The following is a 19,317-nucleotide window of genomic DNA, read 5'->3' on the forward strand; positions in this document are numbered from 1 at the left end:
GAAGCGGTGAAGTGCCAAACTCTAGATAGCGATAGTCTAGTAACCGAAAGCATTACTAGCTTACGCTTTGACCCGAGTAGCATAGGGCACGTGGAATCCTGTGTGAATTAGCAAGGACCACCTTGCAAGGCTAAATACTCTTAAATGACCAATAGCGAAATAGTACCATGAGGGAAGGGAGAAAAGAACCCCGGTGGAGGAGTGAAATAGGACATGTTCTCTTGTTATTTACTTTCATTATTGTTAATTTCATAACATTATAGATATAAATGTACTCCTTTTTTTCCTAAATTGTAATTAAAAATAATAAAAAATAAATTTCATTTAAATTGTAATAAGTTAGATAATTAATTATTAAATTACATGTTAAATATTTTAAATTCAATTATATATGAAATTCGAGATGAAATTATTTGCCGAATTTATTTAAAAAATAAATTATTTTGCTTACGTGGCTAACACGGATTGGTTCTTTGACTTTTAATTCGTTGCAAATCCACGACAGTTTGCATTCCGATAGTTTCAAAGTGGGGCCCAGTTTTTAATGGGTCCCCTTCTAGAAAATAGGGAAAATTAAAAACGTACTCGTGGGTCGGGTGGTGGACTCAGTGAGTCAAATTACTCAGATAGAACTCGTTTCGCTTTGCCCCTCTCTATCCCTTTCTAGGTTTTTTTGGTTTATAAAATAACTTAGAGCTCTCTCTCAAAGCTCGAGGTTTTCACTTTCTCGCACTTTCCCTCACTTTCTCGCGTTTTCTCATCTAAGGCAGCTAGTTCTCCGATTAGGTATCAAAAGCAAATCTCAGGCTTTACTTTAATTTTTCTCTCTGTTGTTCAAAACTATAGTATTTTTATGTTTAACTTCAAAGAAAAAAACAGTCAGAGTATATTGTTTTGTTTAGTAAAATTGAAGATTTTATGTTGTATTTATTTGATTTACTTAAAATTTAATTTTGTATAGGATTTTGCATTTACTAGCTTCTTTTCTCTCTGTTCCTCGCAGCTCTGTTTTATATATATATTTGCAAGTGCATGTGCATGTATTGCTGCATTATTTTGTTGGTGATTAATTGATAGATTTTTCTGTTCAATGTGATTATTTTCGGAGGAGGAGCTTGACTAATTGGAATTATCTGGAATACTTGCTTATTTATTTATTTAATCCTTTCATCCTTTTGCTGATATTTAATTTCAAAATGCAATAATGAAGGATAAGGATTTCTGTATTTTTCTAGGATTTGTTTTGAGCTTTTTCTCCCCATGCATGCACGAGGGAGAAGTGAACACTGAAGGTTTTATTTTGGGGAAAGTTTATAATTTGATTGATTTAGGAACAGGCATTGAACTGTTATTGATTTAATATATTTTAAGTGCCTTAGCTGTTGATTACATTGGTGGGGCATCTTTAAAAACTGGATTTTATTAGATTGACTGGAGCTTGGGGTTTTTCAAAATGTTCTTGAAGGTTGGAGACATTTGTCATCATTCTAAAATTACGCCAGTGCTCATCTTTGGTATGAAGGAAAAGTTGCACGTGCTTTGCTCAAACACCCGTGCTGTATGTTTAAATGTCAAATGTTTTTTAGAAGAATAGAGTTATTAAATGTTCTTGGCAAATATGATTAGAAAGTAACAAATGAGGCATGTTATACTTCTCTATCAATTTTTCAAGCCTATTTCATTCCCCTGCCCTGCCTGTTTTCTTGTTTTTTTACCAAGTACTAATCACTCCCTTATGAAAGTATGCATGGGTCATAGCACTGTCTGACTCGCACTGTTCCTTCCCTAATCTTCATTTCCTTGTTGAATTAGTTTCTTTGCAACCAGTCAGCATCATTAACCTCAAACTCTACATCAGTGGAAATGTGTAGCTACTAACAGGGATGATGTCCTTTGGTCTTTTTCATATACCTTCGGATGTCTTTCTTAACATAGTAAAACAAAGATGTTCACTGATAATTTCATTGAATTTTTTAGTTACTCTGTTATTATGCCATCTTAAGAGTCTCTCTTAATCTTCAACAACTATCAGGTGTTTGTGTTATCAATATGCGATCTTGATAAACATGTCATTGAGAACTTCAAATGAATTTTGTCCAGAAATGGAAAGATAAGCTGGTCTATATTGTGCATTTTTGCTTGTTTTTAGCTTGAAGAGGGTATATCTTTATTTTTTAGAATGTTCTGTTATTGTACTCTACTGTGTGAAAAAGCTTCTTGTTTCTGTGTGGTTAGTGGCTTCAAAATTGCTCATGTTTAATTGAGATTTGTTATAATCGTCCAGAATCATATACCATTAACTATGGCATATTTGTAAGAGAATTGAAAAGTCATTCATGTAAGAAAGTTTAGGTAAAACAATTTGGAACCTCTGCTTATTATTATTACTACTCATCTTTAAGGTGTACGTACGGAGTTTATGGAAGAATATAATCTGCAAAGCTAGTATTTGTCTATGTATCCAAAGAGATCTGGTCAGGCAGATAGGCCAGTTACTAGGCCTCTGCGCTCAAGTGATAGGCTTAGAAGAAGGCCAAAAGTGTATGGCAGACCATATTTGTATTACAGTCCTACCATCATTCGAAATAAGAAGAGCAGGACAAAGACAAGGACAGCAGCTTCTCGCATTGCCAAAATGTTGCGCTCGGGGGATCGGTCGGTGCGTACTTCAAATGGCAGTGTAAGTTGCATACTCTTGTTTGACTGTATATACCATGCTGAGTCTTTAAGTGGTTGTGATAAATTTTTTAGCTTTTCCTATTCATTTTTCTAGGTTGTAGATAACTTAGAAACATAAATCCTTTGTGACTATAGTAGTATTTAATACTGTTGCTGACTCGATGGCCAAAGTGGCAAGGCAAACCAGCTCAGGACCAGAAGAGTTTGAGTTCCCCCCGGGAATATTCATGCTTTACTTCATCTTGAACTTTCTCAGAGTATTTTTTAGAAGTTTGCTTTGACTAGTTTGCTAGTCCTCCTTTCTTTGAACAGAAAAAAAAGAGTATTGCACTAGGGCTCTGATTGTGTGTTGCTTTTGCTACTTGATTTTTTCCATGGCTTCTTGAAAAGCTACTGCAAAGAAAAAGTTAAAAAGCAGAATTCAATTGATTCAAAATGAACCATAATTAAAATAGAAGACCAACTGTTGTTAAAGAAAAGAAACTGATTACTGGGCACTAATATTTATCACCTCTTTATATACCTTTTATGGCAACATTTATTTTGTGCTGTGGCTGTATTATATATATTTTCAAAACAAATTCCTTCTGTCCCCTTTTAGATCAAAATGTAGATTCCTTTTTTTCTCAGTTATGTCGGGCATTCTTATAGGAGGACATGTTTCATTTAGGTTTTCTTTAATAAGTTGTGTCTTTGCATGCTTTTCATATAATTGCATCTTTTCTTGAAGCTAATTGGATTAAATGACTCATTTTTTCTATTATACCTTGCATTTTGAATTTGATTAAGTTTAGTCATCCTCTTGTTGCAGTCAGGCACAGCCAATCTTAGGCGTTCATCGAGAAAGAGGAGAGTTTCTGTGAATCTTGTGGGTTATACTGAGAGTTCTGGTTCAGGGGATGAAGACATGATGGTACCGTCCAAGCATACAACACTTTGGAATTCAATTACTTTTCTCTCATTTGATGAAACATACATCACGAAAGTGTATCCTAATTCAACTTTTCATTGTTTATTTTTCCCAGAGACCATATCGACCACGGAGGAACCGAGTTGCTAACAGTGTAAGTCAAGATGAGTCTCCATCTCCCAAGCAGAAAAAGACCTTGGAGACTAAAGAAGCTCCTCGACGTGAAGGACTACGCCCTCGTCGTTCAAAAACAGTTAAGCAGATCAATTTGGGTTATGATGATGAGCAAAGTACTTCGGATGAGAAGGTTGGTGAAGATGAAACTGAAAATGGGAATGATTTAGATGATGAGGCTGCAGATGATGACCAAAATGATGCTGAAGATGAGGGTGATGAAGAGGCTGAGGGTGAAGATGAAGAAGAAGAAGAAGAAGACGAAGAAGATGAAGGTGATGATGAAGAGGGTGAAGAAGAACAGGAAGGAAGGAGGCGATATGATCTTCGAAATCGTGCTGATGTACGCAGGCTATCTATGGATGAGAGCAAGCAAAGATCCAGATCTCCACGGAGGGTTTTACGTCAAGGAATGGGGACTAAAGTCAGCAGGGATGTTAGGAAGGGTGGCTCACGTGTTCATAAGCGTCATCGTCTAACAAGAGCTGAGGATTCTGATGATTCTATTCTCGTGGATGAGCTGGATCAGGGTCCTGCTATTCCTTGGGGCCGAGGTGGGAGCAGATCTGGACCACCTTGGCTTTTTGGGGGATTAGACATGCATGGGACAACAGCATGGGGATTAAATGTAGCTGCATCAGGTTGGGGTAATCAAAGTGATCCATTTGCTACATTGACTTCTGGGATTCAAACTGCTGGACCAAGCTCTAAAGGCGGGGCAGATATTCAACCCTTACAGGTTGATGAAAGTGTTAGCTTTGATGAAATAGGCGGGCTTTCTGAATATGTTGATGCTTTGAAGGAAATGGTTTTCTTTCCCTTGTTGTATCCAGATTTCTTTGCCAGTTATCACATCACTCCACCTAGGGGTGTCCTGTTGTGTGGTCCCCCTGGCACTGGTAAGACATTGATTGCCAGGGCTTTAGCAAGTGCTGCTTCGAAGGCTGGTCAGAAAGTCAGTTTTTACATGCGAAAGGGTGCTGATGTGCTTAGCAAGTGGGTTGGTGAGGCTGAAAGACAATTGAAACTTCTTTTTGAGGAGGCACAAAGGAATCAACCTTCCATCATTTTTTTTGATGAGATAGATGGGCTTGCTCCTGTGAGGTCTAGTAAACAAGAGCAGATTCACAATTCTATTGTATCCACTTTGCTTGCCCTCATGGATGGTCTTGATTCACGCGGACAAGTTGTTTTGATTGGAGCAACTAACAGGATTGATGCTATTGATGGAGCTCTAAGGCGCCCAGGGCGATTTGATCGTGAATTCAATTTTCCATTACCTGGCTGTGAAGCACGTGCTGAAATATTAGATATTCACACTCGGAAGTGGAAGCAACCTCCTTCTAAGGAACTTAAAATGGAACTTGCAGCTAGTTGTGTCGGATACTGTGGTGCAGATCTGAAGGCTCTATGCACTGAAGCCGCCATTCGTGCTTTTCGTGAAAAATACCCGCAAGTTTATACTAGTGATGACAAATATCTGATTGATGTTGACTCAGTGAAGGTTGAAAAGTATCACTTTATAGAGGCCATGTCAACAATTACTCCTGCTTCTCAAAGAGGTTCCATCGTTCACTCTAGACCGTTGTCTTTGGTAGTTGCACCATGCCTGCAGAGACATCTCCAGAAAGCCATGAACCATATATCTGACATATTTCCTCCCCTAACAGTGTCATCTGAGTTGACCAAGCTTTCTATCCTTTCATATGGATCAGCAATTCCTCTTGTTTATAGGCCTCGGTTGTTACTGTGCGGTGGTGATGGTTCTGGCTTGGTAAATATTTTGAATCCTCTTGAGTTTTAGTAACTGTAATTTTTGGAGCCAGAAACTGAATATACTTACTGATCTAGTTGTTCAGGATCATCTTGGACCTGCAATTTTACACGAGTTAGAGAAATTTCCTGTACATTCTCTTGGTCTTCCATCACTTCTTTCGGATCCAAGTGCAAAGACATCAGAGGAAGCAGTGGTGCATATATTTAGCGAAGCAAGAAGAACAACACCTTCTATACTATGCATACCTCAGTTCAATCTATGGTGGGATAATGTGAGTGCTTCATGCATAGAGTAATTGTTCAAATCTGATTCAAATTTTAGTTCAAAGGAATGCACTTGTTTAAAAGTTGGTCCTTTTTGTGTGTGTGTGTGTATTTCAGGTCTAGTATTTTTAGTCTAGTTTTGTATTTTCTTCTGCTTTCTAAATTTGATAAATTTGTTGTTGCAGGCATATGAACAGCTAAGAGCTGTTCTGCTTACACTTTTAGAAGAGTTACCATCAGACCTACCTATATTGCTACTTGGAACATCATCAACTTCACTTGCTGAATTAGATGGGAATCCCTATTCAGTATTTCCTCAGCGTAGTGTGTATGTGTTTCTAATCCTTAAAATGACCTTTTATGCATTTCTACCTTACGTTCTGTGATTATTTGGATATCAATGTTGACCTTTGGCAATTATTTTTCATAACCAGAGCTGTTTATTGCTATCGCCATGAAGTTTGTTTTCAGTATGTAAGTCATTATTGGTTTTTCTTGCAAGTTGCAATCTTGCTGAGGCATCCCATAAACGCGATGCAATCCAAGTGCATTCTCTTTTATGCTGACATGACATGTGAAACATCATAGATACACACTTTTTTCTTTCTTTTGTTTTAGGAATTCAATGTATGAATAGAATAATATTCCTGTATTGCCTTTTCTCCATTTTGTCTTGCTTCTATTTGCGTAATATTGATGAAGCGGACTTTTTTTTACCCAGTTTGCTCTAGTTATTTATTTACTTATCTTTTTATTTATTAAAAATTTGTTCAATACTGATGTATTTAATTATTATTGTCAGCTATCAATTGGACAAACCTTCAATTGAAGATAGATCTTTGTTCTTTGATGGTTTAATTGAAGCTGCATTGTCAGTATTGTTGGAGGCAATGACTAAAAAGTCCAAGGAACCAAAATCTCTTCCTGAACTTCCCAAAGTGCCAAAAGTGGCAAGTGGACCAAAGGTCTCAGAATTGAAGGCCAAAGTAGAGGCTGAGCATCATGCTATTCGCCGTTTACGCATGTGCCTTAGAGATGTTTGCAACCGGTAAAGTTACTGCAGTATTATCAGAATCTATTATGTTTAATAGTGTAATCTTTAACTGAGGCATCTTTCCTTTACTGTTCCTTGCCCCTTTCATCCCTTGCTATTTCTTTTTCTTGGCAATGGAAGTTCTGTGGAGCATATTTCAATTGATTTGTGTGTAATTTACGACAAATATTCGCTGGAAGTGGAACTCAGGTTTTAATTTTGAGTTAGAATTCTGCAAATTGAAAAACTATAACTAATATTGGAAGATGACTTAAAGTTTTCCAAAGAATTATCCGGCGCTATTAGGTTTATTCCTATAGAACTGTTCAGTCAGGTGACCTTAAGAGGAATTGTTTAGTTTAGAAAATAAAAAGCTTGTGAAAAAAAAATTTATAAAATTATAATCATTAGAAAAGAAAAGAATAAAGAGAAATCAACTTTAAGAGATGTAAAGCCTGATGTTTTTTTGTAGTGTGGTTTTGCCTCCTTGAATTATCATTGTTGGATCCTTCCATAATGGCTCATGAACTTGTTTTGGGTCGTAAGATCTCTTTCTTTCATGTGATTCTATTTATTAACTGACATTACCCCTTTTTAAACCTGCTTTATCTCCAAATTTGATATAATTGAGAAAATGTCAGGATGTTGAAGATAATAACTTTTAGGATGGCTTGTATGTTTTAATTTATTGTTGATTGTTGTTATCTTTATAAGCTTGTAAAATAGAGATATTTTTGCTTTATTGAACTGTTAATAAGCTTTAGAGAAGATGGTTGGTCATGTTGCAGGATACTCTACGATAAAAGATTTAGTGCCTTTCATTACCCAGTCACTGATGAGGACGCGCCAAACTACCGCTCCATAATCCAGAATCCTATGGATGTTGCTACTTTATTGCAGCGTGTTGACTCTGGACAATATCTTACCTGTTCTGCTTTTGTGCAAGATGTTGATCTGATTGTAACCAACGCAAAGGTGTGGGTTTGTTAAATCCCAAATGCAAACTATTCTGATTTCTAGTTTTATTATTTTAACTTAGGTTGACCATGTAACTTGCCACTCATTGAGACCAACGATGGCAAACGCTTGTCAAAAAGCAACTGTAACTAATCGGATATGCAGTTTGGTTTGTTGTTCGGAATCTTAGGTTTTTATTGAATAATGGGATTTTTCAAATTTCAATATTTGTTCGAAATATATCTATTAACTAGATTTATAATAATGAGGTCCATTTTTATTTGTTACTTTGTGTGCCTCATTTTTATTTACTGGTTTAGTTGTTAAACTTGTGCAATTCCCTCTTCATGTATGGTTTACCTGATGTCATATAGGGGTTTACTCCTATTTTGGCTACAGAACATTGTATGGAGGGAGAAACATACCGTGTATGAATGCCGGGGGTGGGGGTGGGTTTGAGTGTATGAATGCCGGGGGTGGGGGTGGGTTTGAGTGTTAGATATTGACATGTCCAATTATATATGGATGTGTCTCAACACGGATATCCTTTTTCTATGTTTTTTCCATATATTTGCAGGATCATAACTTCATACCGATATCCAATTATGTGACGAACATAGGTATTTTAGAGAAGGGTAACATAGGGAATGCATGTAGGGAAGAGTAGGGGAATTTGCTTGCTTAGCATTTGTGGTAGGCTAAATACCTAGATACCTAGGGTAGGGCTGAATATTTTGGGATTTTAGAATTTAGTGTTATACTCAAATTGTTAGAAACTTAATGGGGAAAGAATGGCTGACAGCAAGGAAAGAGATTCCACATGTGAAAGCAAAATGTTTATGGTTTTACAGAACACATTTCATGCATAAGTTGTGTCTTTGTATTGCATGCTTTGGATTCTTAGCACTGTACTGTTGATTATTTAAAAGCCTACTATATATATATATATCTGTTCTATAATAGATAGTCTTTATTAACTTCTTTTTTGTGATGTTCCCTAACTTACTGTGCTGATTTTTTGCTATCCTGAATTTCAGGTTTACAATGGAGATGATTATAATGGTGCTAGAATTGTTAGTAGAGCTTGTGAATTACGGGATGCAGTACGTTCACTTGTTCTTTTATGCCAGAGTTTTATTCTAATTACTCAGCTCACCTTTTTCATTTTTTTTTCAATTTTCATTAATATTTTAGTTTCTTTTTTATCAGGTACATGGGATGCTGTCACAGATGGACCCTGCATTGGTTGCTTATTGTGACAAAATTGCTGCTCAAGGGGGTCCAGCTCATATGCCTGATGATCTAGGGCTGCCTCCTGCGGTACCTGTTGTGCAGCTAGGAACTTCAACTCGGGCAAGTGCTCGACTCCGTAATGTCCAGCCAGAGGCTGATCTTCAAAGCTACGAGGCCTTGAAAAGGCCAAAGAAGAATGCCGATACTGCCCCTGCGGGTATTTTCATATCTATATGCATAGATTAACTGACCCTTGTTTGGTGTATAACTGTATATGATGAGACAGGTTTTAGGCTTTAGTTCGTAACATATTCCATTACTAAGGATTGGATTTAGTTTTCTCGATTAGCACCCAATACGAGGATAGGCATATTATTAGGTTTATATTCTGAGACTGCTTTCTGTCTTAAAATTGTCATCCAATATTAGGATAGGCATATAATTCAATACATTGTTTCAATTTTGCTGCCGGTCCTAATTGTATGAAGTGATGAGTATGTGATTCATCACTCATCAAATGCACATACCAAACCGTGGGGTAGAGTAAATGAATTAGGGACACAATAGGGACATAAAAGGGTACCAATCATACTTTCAGATGGGCCTACTTCAAACTCATACAGCAGCAGATGGTCTGAAAATGATTCATCCCATGAATCCTGTCTACTGAACCACAGTATCCTTGCCCAAAAAGGGATCGGTTTACCGTCGCTTCCTAGTTTTCATTGATCATCCTAGAGTTTTTGCATCTTCTGTAACATATTGTCAACTGTTAGTTAAAAGTATTTTCAATCATCATTTTCTTTTCGAGTTATCTGTTAATCTGTGCCACAGCAGAAGACAAATCCCAGGCCTCGGATTCAGTACAAATGAAGCCATCTCAGACCCTAGAGGTAAAGGAGATAAACTGTGAGAGGGATGAACCTACTTTGGGTGATGGCAAGCAGCAAGAAACTTCTACAGAAGCTAATGGATCCCAGGACACGATAATGTTGGATGGTGAGATTTCAACTCAAGCCAAATCGGTGAAGAAACTGCTAGTGGAGCGAACTGGAAACTACGGGATCCCAGAGCTGGAAAGGCTTTACAGTCGGATAATGAAAGGCATATTTGAAAGTAGGGTTGGAGATGATGATGACCCCAAACCTTCAGTTTTGGAGTTTTTGTTAAAATTTGCAGAGGATGACGCTAATTTCTCTTCTCTTTAATGCCTCTTCTCATAAAAAAAAAAGAAAAAAGAAAACAACAAAGAAACCTTGCAGTAGGGTAGTTGTAAAGTCGGGATTTTCTTTTTCCAATTCATATTATTGAGTCAAGCCAATCTCTCTCTCTCTCTCTATATATATATATATATTCATATTCTATTGAATAAGTATTTGAACATTAAAAAAAAAAGTTAAAATATGTTTCAACTTTTTGCACTATTTGTATGTTAGGAATTTAGTTCCTTTCAATTTTTAAGAATAGTGTTTTTTTACTTTCTAAATTTAAGTCGAATTGTTATCACAATTAAAACTCTTCTAAAATTGTTGGCGTGATGCTCGGAAAAAAAAAAAAATCTCAGTTGGTATTGAGACTTTTAAGAGTATTTTAGCGACATTAATAACTGAACTTTTAAATAAAAAATAAAAATTAAATTTTAAATCTTCAAAAGAGTTGACAAACTTTGGCTTCTTTATAATGTAAAATTACTGTTTAAGTCTTTAAATTTTTTAAAAATTAAAATTAGTAAAGATAAAATTATATTTTAGTTCTTTAAAATTATAAAATTTAATTTAATTTTTAAAAATTATAAAGATATAAATTATAAAAATTAAAATTTTATTCGATGTCCCTAAAAATTATTCTAACTTTTCCTTATTTTAACCAAAATAAATAAAATTTAACCTTTCCCCAATCAAATCCAAGAAATTCTTAATTTATTTGAACAAAGATAAAATAAATATTTAATGGAAACTTTTGGAGCACCAAATTCAAGGGGGTAAATAAAGGAGTAAGTTGATGAAATTAAAATTAAAATAGAAAAAAATAAAAAGCAATAAGTGTTGATGCATGTTATAAGCCTCCCATTTGTTGTAAAAATTGTAAATAATGTTGTCCTGATTTCTTTAATGATGTTCCCCATTATCTCGTTTTCCAATCTTAGAACAAAGAAAAAATTTTTTTTTTCCTCCCTTTTCTCTTCCTCATTTGCTTCTTTCACTCCATCAAAATTGAAGGTTGACTTGATTTTGATTCGTTTTTTGAAATTGTGGATATTTTTGGGAGACAGTATTTCTACCTCACATAATTAATTATTACTAGATCTTTTAAAAAGCTGTTCAACATTATATATATATATATATATTTATTGTTATGATTACTAACAATTTAGAAGTAAATTTAAGGGCTAGCAGGTGCTCGATTTCTACAATGTAAAATTTTTATTTAGATTTTCAAATTTTTAAAAAAATTAAATTAGTATAGATAAAATTATATTTTGGCTTTTCTAAAATTATAAAATTGATTTAAACTTTTAAAAATTATAAAGATATAGACTATAAAAATTAAAATTTCATTTGACTCCTTAAAATTTGTTCGACTTAGCCCAGTAACAATTCATCCATTAAATATAACCATTTAGTGATTTGTCTTAAAAATAAGTATTTAAATGGGAACAAATTCAATCAATAATAATAATAATTTCTTGATCAAATATTGTGTAGATTAAAGCTTAGGTTGATATCCTAGTATTTCTAATCCTATCCCAACTATAAAAGTAATTTTACAAAAAAATTCTACATTTAACTTGGAAATAGATTTCAACTTTTAGAAACTCATAAGTTAAATAAAAATATTTTTATTAATTATATAATTATTTCGATTGATTCAGTCATATTATCATCGTTAAAAGATGATATTTTAAATAAATACTGAATTCAAACATTAATATCTACAATCTTTTATTCCTAGACTTGTTTATAACTAGAAAAGAAATGTTACCAAGAACTCAAAGCTTAATCTAATTAGTTCAAATCTAAGATTACAATCTCGATATATGTCGAATGAGTTCAAATGCTTCTTTGTATATAATCGAGTATAAAATCTTGATATGAATATATATTTAATATAAGTATATTTACTTTTTATAAAAAAAAAGTATATTTAATCATATCCCTTAATGTTTCTTTGGTATCAATCTAATTATTGCAATTCATTTACCTCCTTTTATTATGTTTTTCTTTTTGGTACATAATTTTTTAATCATTGGATATCTATTTTTAATTTGGTATCTAATTTTTTGTGGTCTAATGTGGTATCTGTATTTGATAAAATTATATATTTTGGTACCCAAAGTTAACAACATTACTTTTTAGTATCTAATTTGAGTTTTTGGAGTTGATTTGATAAAATTTAATTGCTAATATTATTAGAATTAAATTTTTCTAATTTTCTATTTAATTTATTAAGTATAATTTGATGGCTATGATTTTTTGAGCTTTAGGGTTGTTTTAATTAAAGTTAATTCTTAATATTATTAGCTAATTATGAGTTTTCATTCAATCAACTCTAAAATTCAGATTACTTTCAAATACGATAATGTATAACTTTTGCTTAACATAAGTACCGCATTATAAAAAACACAAACACTGATAAAAAATAAATAAATAACACAATAGAAAAAAATTGTCATTAATGTATTAGATGAATAGTAAAAACAATGCAAATCATTTAATGAGTGTTGGATTCACAAATAAACTTCAACGAACTAATCCATAAACAATACAATATCATAGTACATGCAAGAGTGATGATCAGTTTGATGACTAATAACATACGTCCATACTACATTTAATTTTTACAAGGTTTAAGTGAATCGCTCCTCATATATATATATATATATAACATGGGTGCTTATTATTACTAGTAGAAAGGGGCAACTAATGGTAATCATCCCATGACCAAAGGTCTGAAAATGGCTGCTCTGATAGGGTGTCTAGTTGATCAGCCAGCTGATGATCTTCATAAAGCATCATGTTGGAGTTGGACCAACAATAATTGTCATAATAATAATTAATGTCGTTGTTTACAGGTAATATGGGCTGCGTCAATGGCGGCTGTTCGAAAGCAAGCTCCAACTGCATGGGAGCTATGGAATTGCTGCTGCCGCTGCTGCAATCTTTAGCTTCGAAACTCGTTAATAGAGTCTTATTAGTACTATGTCTGAATGTTTTCTCCGTTGGTGTCATGTCTTCTTCAACCTTTTCTTTCCCTTTGTACTTAATCTTACACAGTCTCCATTCCTACATGAAATATCAATATGAAAAAAGTGAGATTTTCACCTATGAAGGGTTAATGTTTGATGTACAATTGCGTAGCCAGGTAGGGCAGGTAAGGGATTCGGTTGAATGGTATAATCACAATTTTAGTGCCAAAAATGTAAATAGTTCAATTTAAACCCTTTTATAGCTATTTAAAATGAAAATAAATTGTTTTATCTTTGGCACCCCATGATGTAATTCTTGGCTTCACCCTTGATGAAGGGTGGCGCTAGGGAAGATAGTGATTTTGGTCTTTCAAAAATTAAAAAAAAAGGGTAAATTATATTAGTAATTATTTAATTATTAGTAAATATTTCTTTCACCCAATTATTAATATTTTTTTTGTCATTAAACTAAGAAAAATTACAAAATGATCACTTAATTAATCGAATTTGTTTTTTTTTTTGTCATGAGCTGGCTAATTGTGGCAACTTTTAAAATTTGTATAATAGGAACTTTAACTCTCAACATTTATACATTATGTCAATTTAGTTTTGTTCTAAAAAATCCAACCCTCAACATTTGCATATTGTGTAATTTGATTTTTTTTTTGCAATTTTGATTTTCTTTATGAACTTTTCACCTAAAAAGCTAAATAATAAATAAATTTGATTGAAAATATATATAAAAAAGAAAACACCAAAAAATACAAGATAATAATTTTCATTTTTTCTCATTCTTTTAAAATTAACCCTCAACATCACAAAGAAAAGAAAAATTGTAAAAAGAAAAAGAGAGACCAAGTTACATAATGTGTAAATGTTGAGTGTTAAAGTAGCTATTATGCCAATTTTAAAAATTGTCACATTTTAGCTAATTGGTGACCAAAAAAGACAAAATTGAATAGGCGAGTGATCATTTAAAAAATAGTAATAGTTGGACGACTACTATTGTAATTTACCCAAAAAAATTGTCTATCTAAAAATAAAGTAATATCATGAGGAACTTACATTTTGACCCTTCAAAATTTGCAATTCAATTTTGACCCTTATGCTCTAACTTCATTCCTACTAACACTATATGCTTTATATAGGAAGATGTACTTAAATGAATAAACAAAGTAAAACTAGAATTTAATAACACACAAATGATACCATTTTCCAAAACCGAATCTTTTTTGAACCTATTAAAAGGTTTTACCATAGACAACCGAATCTTAGTTACCCTATTAAGCTTTCCACCAGCTATTAAAGGCAAGGCAGAATATTTTCGGATATTTGGTCTATTATTTAATGAATAAAATATATAAATTTTAAATATTTTTCAAGTGTCTAAACAATTAAACAATTAAATAAATTTTAGAGGTCATCGATTTCACAGCATCAGAACACCGTTTCATAGAGCTGCCATGAGTTTCTACGTATCTGGGCCATGTTCTTTGAATTGAGGACTTTATTTATTTACCGAAGAATAACCTCATTCTCCTATCTTGACTCGCTCTAGTAACTTGAAAGGGTTTTTTGGAAGAGTTTTAGTTTTCCTTTTAATTCCTTTTGAGAATTATTATTTTTTAATTATCATTTTATTAGTTGTTTCAGATGTATTTGATGGACACTTATTCTCGGACCCTTATTAATAAAATCAAATGAATTGTTTAAAAAACGAAATTAAATAAGTTTCTAACCGGATTTAAATAATAAATAAAAACAATTTTTTAAATTTCCCAAACCACAAACAAATAAAATTGAAGGATATAGTAGAACATAGTAGTCGAAATATAACTAAATTAATATCATTATGATCCATGCAAGGTTTTATATACTGTGAATAGTATTACTTAAGGTTTATGTATATATAGCTAATGCAACTACATTTAATGTAACGTTAACATTAAAAAATGTCCTTAAAATCCTCATTAACAAAATAAATTTCACATAAAATTAATGGAGGAACATCGTATGGCATCCTAATATTTAACTCAACTATAAGTAATAATTTCGTGTTCAATTTTAATATTCATTTCCTATATTCTGTTGCTTAAAAAGTAAGTTTGAATCTCCCATTATTCGATATAGAAGATTAATAAGAACCGAAAATGACAGAAGTTATGGCTATTAAAACTGACTTGAAGGTGTTTTTTTGGCATTGGATGGAATTTGAAAGTCCCTTTTATTATTGAATCTGCTTCATGGGTTGTTTTGGAGTAGATGCTGGAGAGGAATTCTAGGTCGTGGTGTTTGTGGAATCTCTTCATTGGTTTCAGTTGTAGTATTAATCAATTGGTTTGATTTCACTTTGCATTTGTTCTCAGGCAAGGTAATGAAATGGTTGATGCTTCTGAGGAGGCCTGCGCTACTTAAAGCTTGGTGGTGAAATGATTTTTGATTGGTAATGAGTGTTTTTCCTATTCTGTTTCACTCTTATGATTATGTATTTGCTGTTTTGAGAGGTGATGATTGAGTTTTGTCTTTCAACTATTTATTTGTTTGTGTAAGAGTTGGTGGTTTAAGGTCAGTTATTTTCTTGGAGTTTTTGTAATCACTTTATTTAGAAAAGAGGTTAACATTTTCCAATGTCTTTCTCTTATTAATAAATTCAGGTTACCAATTATAGCATCTACAAACCCTTTTCTTATTCCTAGGTCAATTGCTCATGTATTCCCAGAAAGGAAACTTAATCCATTTAGTTCACGTATACTATTATAATCCAGAAAGGGAAAAAAGAAGGAGAAAGCAAGAAATTAGAAGGCAGATATATAAAGAAGAAGAAGAAGAAGAAGAAGAAGAAGAAGAAGAAGAAGAAGAAGAAGAAGAAGAAGAAGAAGAAGAAGAAAGGAACCGTATGAATTGATTGAAGGCCGTATTCATGCATTATCCAATCTGTTTTGATGGCTTCCTTTCGGTTTCTTTGGATATTATCTTTAAACCTATGAAAAGTTAAAGGTCTTTTATAACCCATCACTTCTCCATTTGGTGAAGAAACAGCCTTTAAATGACTTGTAGCCTTCCACCATCCTTTTCCCATTACTTCTCTTGAATCACTCTCCCTTCTGCAATAGTAATATCTCTCGTTCTTGTTTAATCCTATAGTTCTTTCACTCCCTGCAACAAAATTAACCACATAAATTCATATAATATTATATATTCAACACGTTTTCGTTATGTAATGCATATGAATGTATTTTATTGGTCTGATCTGATGAGTGCATGTTCCATGAAACATGCATGATCTTATCACACGACACCTAAACTCATAGCTTTTGAGTACTAAATATTAATGTCGAAAACCCTAGTTTCAGACATGCAAAACTGATGAAGATAACATAAGAAAAACCAGAAAAAGGAGGGAAAGATATCGGACCATGAAGCTCTTGCGGCTCGAAATCATAGATATTTTTTTGGATGATGAAATCGAAAGCCTCCATGGAAGTGTTTCCAGACACTTTCTGGCTCAAGATTTCGATGATCTCTTCGTCTGTGGGAGAAAATCTGAAGCCTGTAAGAACCATCTTCCTATCTTTTGAAACCTGTACTTTTTTTTGGTGGTGTTTTTTTTTTTAACCAAAAAAGACAAATGTATCATTCAATAATACCAATCAGATTATAAAACATATCTGATATGTATGACATTGGTGTATAATTCTATATATATATATATATGGAGTGAGAGAGATCAAGGAAATGCTGAAAAAACTGGAAGAAGACAAATTGACTCACGTTTAGAGAAGACTAATATGCCTGCAGGATAGATACCATTTTGAATTAAATTATTAAAATTGATTTTTTTAAATTAATAATTTTCTTTATGAAAGTATGTTTGATGTTAATTTTATGATTCACAAAATTATTTTATTCTACATTGGTAACTACACATTTAATAATGACTTTTCTAAAGTTTGAATATATTTTCTTTCATCACTATTTTCTAATTATTTTTTTATTATACTCTAAAGATATATAATTTTAATATTTTTAGGTTTAATTTTATTCGTAAAATTTAGAAAATATTATTGTGAAATAATTTATTATACAGGTTGACTCAAGTCGTCGACACCCATGAAACCAATAGAATTATGAGCCCAAAACAAGTTTAAATGACAAAAAAGAAGAAGAACTTTTAGGCTGTATTCACATTCATTCATGAAATTTTAGGGATGTCTTGTCAATGCAAACCTTTCTTTTTTTCCTTAAAACCACTCAAAATACTGATAATATTACAAACCCTACGTCAAATATACGACAAGGGCATATGGGGAGTTCAGTCATGGACAAGCATATTTAACCCTAGTTAACCCTTACTAGCTCATTCTATCTTTGAGCAGATTGGATACAAAAAAGAATTCCCACATTGAATGAAAATAGATTGTATAAATTATTATCCATAATAAAAGTGTTTTCTCGATAAAGCAAGAGATTACTTAGTATTAATTTAATTTTTTTGAGCTTATTATTTAATTGGATGGATAAATTAAAAAATTAAATTCAAAGTGAAAATTAAATTATGTAGCCATTGTAGTTTAATTTCACTTGAACAATAAAATAAGTTAATATATAATTCTAATATAGTAAAGTTATCATGGTGTCATGTAAATTAATAGAGGTAAGCTCAAAAAATTAGATTGATCTCGTATCAGCCTAATTGGAAAAGGTTGGATGTCGTAGCATAGGGAGCAGGGGCGAAACCAGGGGGGGCAGGCATGGGCCCCGGCCCCCCCTAAAATGGGAAATTTTCATTTAGGCTCTTTAGATTTTTTAAAATTTTAAATTAGTAAAGGTAAAATTCTACTTTGGCCCCCCCTAAAATTATAAAAATTCAATTTAATCCTTTAAAAATTATAAATATATAGACTATAAAAAATTAAAATTTCCTTCGGCCCCCCAAAATTTTTTTTTGGCTTCGCCCCTGATAGGGAGTGCCCTTCCTTAGTGTGTCACCGAAATTTAATTATCATTCTTAGACTAAAATCTTGTTAGTTTAATTAATTAAGAACTCATAATGAGAACTGAACTCTTGCATAATTTTTTTATAAATACTTAATGTTAATAAAAATCATATGGTAAAAAATACTAAGGGAAATTCTCCAGAACTTAGTGATATTTTATTTGAGTAATTTTTTTTTGTATTCAAATAAATTCTATTTTTCTTGAGATTGGATTCTAGATTAGGAATAATTATAATTGCAATCATCCAACAACTATAATTCGGATGTTGAAGTTTGAAATTTTGGTTTTGGTTTACATAGAGGTTTGTGCAAGGCTCTTCCCACTGGAATCTTGATTTTTTCGTGTGTTTGGTTCTTTAAGTTAGAACTTACATTCTTAATAACTATGAGTTTGAGAATAGCAAAAAAATTCAATTGATTGAAAACATAAAACATTCAAATTTCAGTTTGGGTTGATCGAAAAGTCCAAACACCTACCTAGACACCCTTTGCAGCAAAGACATCTCCTTGCAAGCTCGATGGGTTAGTTTTGTCAGGTGTTGTTAAGTGTTGCCACTTTATGTGAAATTTAGATCGATGGATCAAGTTTGTATTAATTTAATTATACATTTATAATTTTATTATAATTTAAAAAAATCTATTGATTCACTCTTAGTTAATTTGTTCATTATTAAGTCATACCTCTCAAATTCCTTTTTGCTTAATTTTACATTGTTGCTGTGCTTGATTCTATTTGTGGGGTGCAAAAAGAACTTATTTCTACTGGAAATTTTACTAATAATTCCCTTCAATTTGCTACTTCTTACTAAACTTTATTTTAATATTTTAATAATTAAAGGTAATTTATGAGTAGATAGTTCGTGCCTATTTATCAAAGACACTTCCAAAAAGTTACATTTGTCTTCCACTAATATGTCACCGCCTAAATAAAAACTAAAGATCCCATTCACATGAGGAAACTACCAATCACTTTAATTTGACTTCAACTAATCTATATATTATATTATAAGTGTTCAAACCAGATTGAATCAAGCTCGAAATTGTTAGAGTTACGATTTAATTTATTTTTAAATGAATGAATATATATATTTATTTAAAACTAACCAAT

General features: G+C 32.5%; 2 protein-coding genes across 3 annotated transcripts; one reads left to right on the forward strand and one right to left on the reverse strand.

The window, feature by feature from the left end:
* The first annotated feature begins 572 nt into the window (after window positions 1–572).
* LOC108475923 (ATPase family AAA domain-containing protein At1g05910-like) lies at window positions 573–10,347 on the forward strand. 2 transcript variants are annotated; one of them, XM_017777924.2, is made up of 11 exons: window positions 573–786; window positions 2,403–2,680; window positions 3,491–3,592; window positions 3,705–5,537; window positions 5,623–5,811; window positions 5,989–6,131; window positions 6,606–6,851; window positions 7,625–7,811; window positions 8,831–8,896; window positions 9,003–9,243; window positions 9,861–10,347. In XM_017777924.2, exons 2-11 carry the CDS (start codon window positions 2,456–2,458, stop codon window positions 10,232–10,234), a joined length of 3,606 nt encoding a protein of 1,201 aa, XP_017633413.1. In that variant the 5' UTR covers window positions 573–786; window positions 2,403–2,455; the 3' UTR covers window positions 10,235–10,347. The 2 variants fall into 2 exon arrangements, with proteins under 2 accessions (XP_017633413.1, XP_017633414.1); XM_017777925.2 differs by having other exon boundaries at window positions 9,864–10,347.
* A 2,599-nt stretch (window positions 10,348–12,946) lies between these two features.
* LOC108475386 (putative NAC domain-containing protein 94) lies at window positions 12,947–16,888 on the reverse strand. Its single transcript, XM_053026355.1, has 3 exons — window positions 16,628–16,888; window positions 16,106–16,368; window positions 12,947–13,309 (listed from the first exon to the last, which is right to left on the reverse strand). The coding sequence occupies exons 1-3, from the start codon at window positions 16,773–16,775 to the stop codon at window positions 12,947–12,949; spliced, it is 774 nt and encodes a 257-aa protein (XP_052882315.1). The 5' UTR covers window positions 16,776–16,888.
* Between the last annotated feature and the right edge of the window lie 2,429 nt (window positions 16,889–19,317).

The sequence above is a fragment of the Gossypium arboreum genome, chromosome 3, assembly GCF_025698485.1.
Source record: "Gossypium arboreum isolate Shixiya-1 chromosome 3, ASM2569848v2, whole genome shotgun sequence".
Lineage (NCBI taxonomy): Eukaryota > Viridiplantae > Streptophyta > Magnoliopsida > Malvales > Malvaceae > Gossypium > Gossypium arboreum.

What these genes read in the sequence shown, in the direction of transcription:
- LOC108475923 (XM_017777924.2), top strand. Translation starts at nt 2,456, where the DNA reads ATGTATCCAAAGAGATCTGGTCAGGCAGATAGGCCAGTTACTAGGCCT. An exon ending in TCAATCTATGGTGGGATAAT is followed by an intron (nt 5,812 to 5,988) that starts GTGAGTGCTTCA and finishes TTGTTGTTGCAG; the next exon opens with GCATATGAACAGCTAAGAGC. An exon ending in TGATTGTAACCAACGCAAAG is followed by an intron (nt 7,812 to 8,830) that starts GTGTGGGTTTGT and finishes CCTGAATTTCAG; the next exon opens with GTTTACAATGGAGATGATTA.
- LOC108475386 (XM_053026355.1), bottom strand. Translation starts at nt 16,775, where the DNA reads ATGGTTCTTACAGGCTTCAGATTTTCTCCCACAGACGAAGAGATCATC. An exon ending in CGAGCCGCAAGAGCTTCATG is followed by an intron (nt 16,369 to 16,627) that starts GTCCGATATCTT and finishes ATTTTGTTGCAG; the next exon opens with GGAGTGAAAGAACTATAGGA. An exon ending in GCCTTCAATCAATTCATACG is followed by an intron (nt 13,310 to 16,105) that starts GTTCCTTTCTTC and finishes TATTTCATGTAG; the next exon opens with GAATGGAGACTGTGTAAGAT.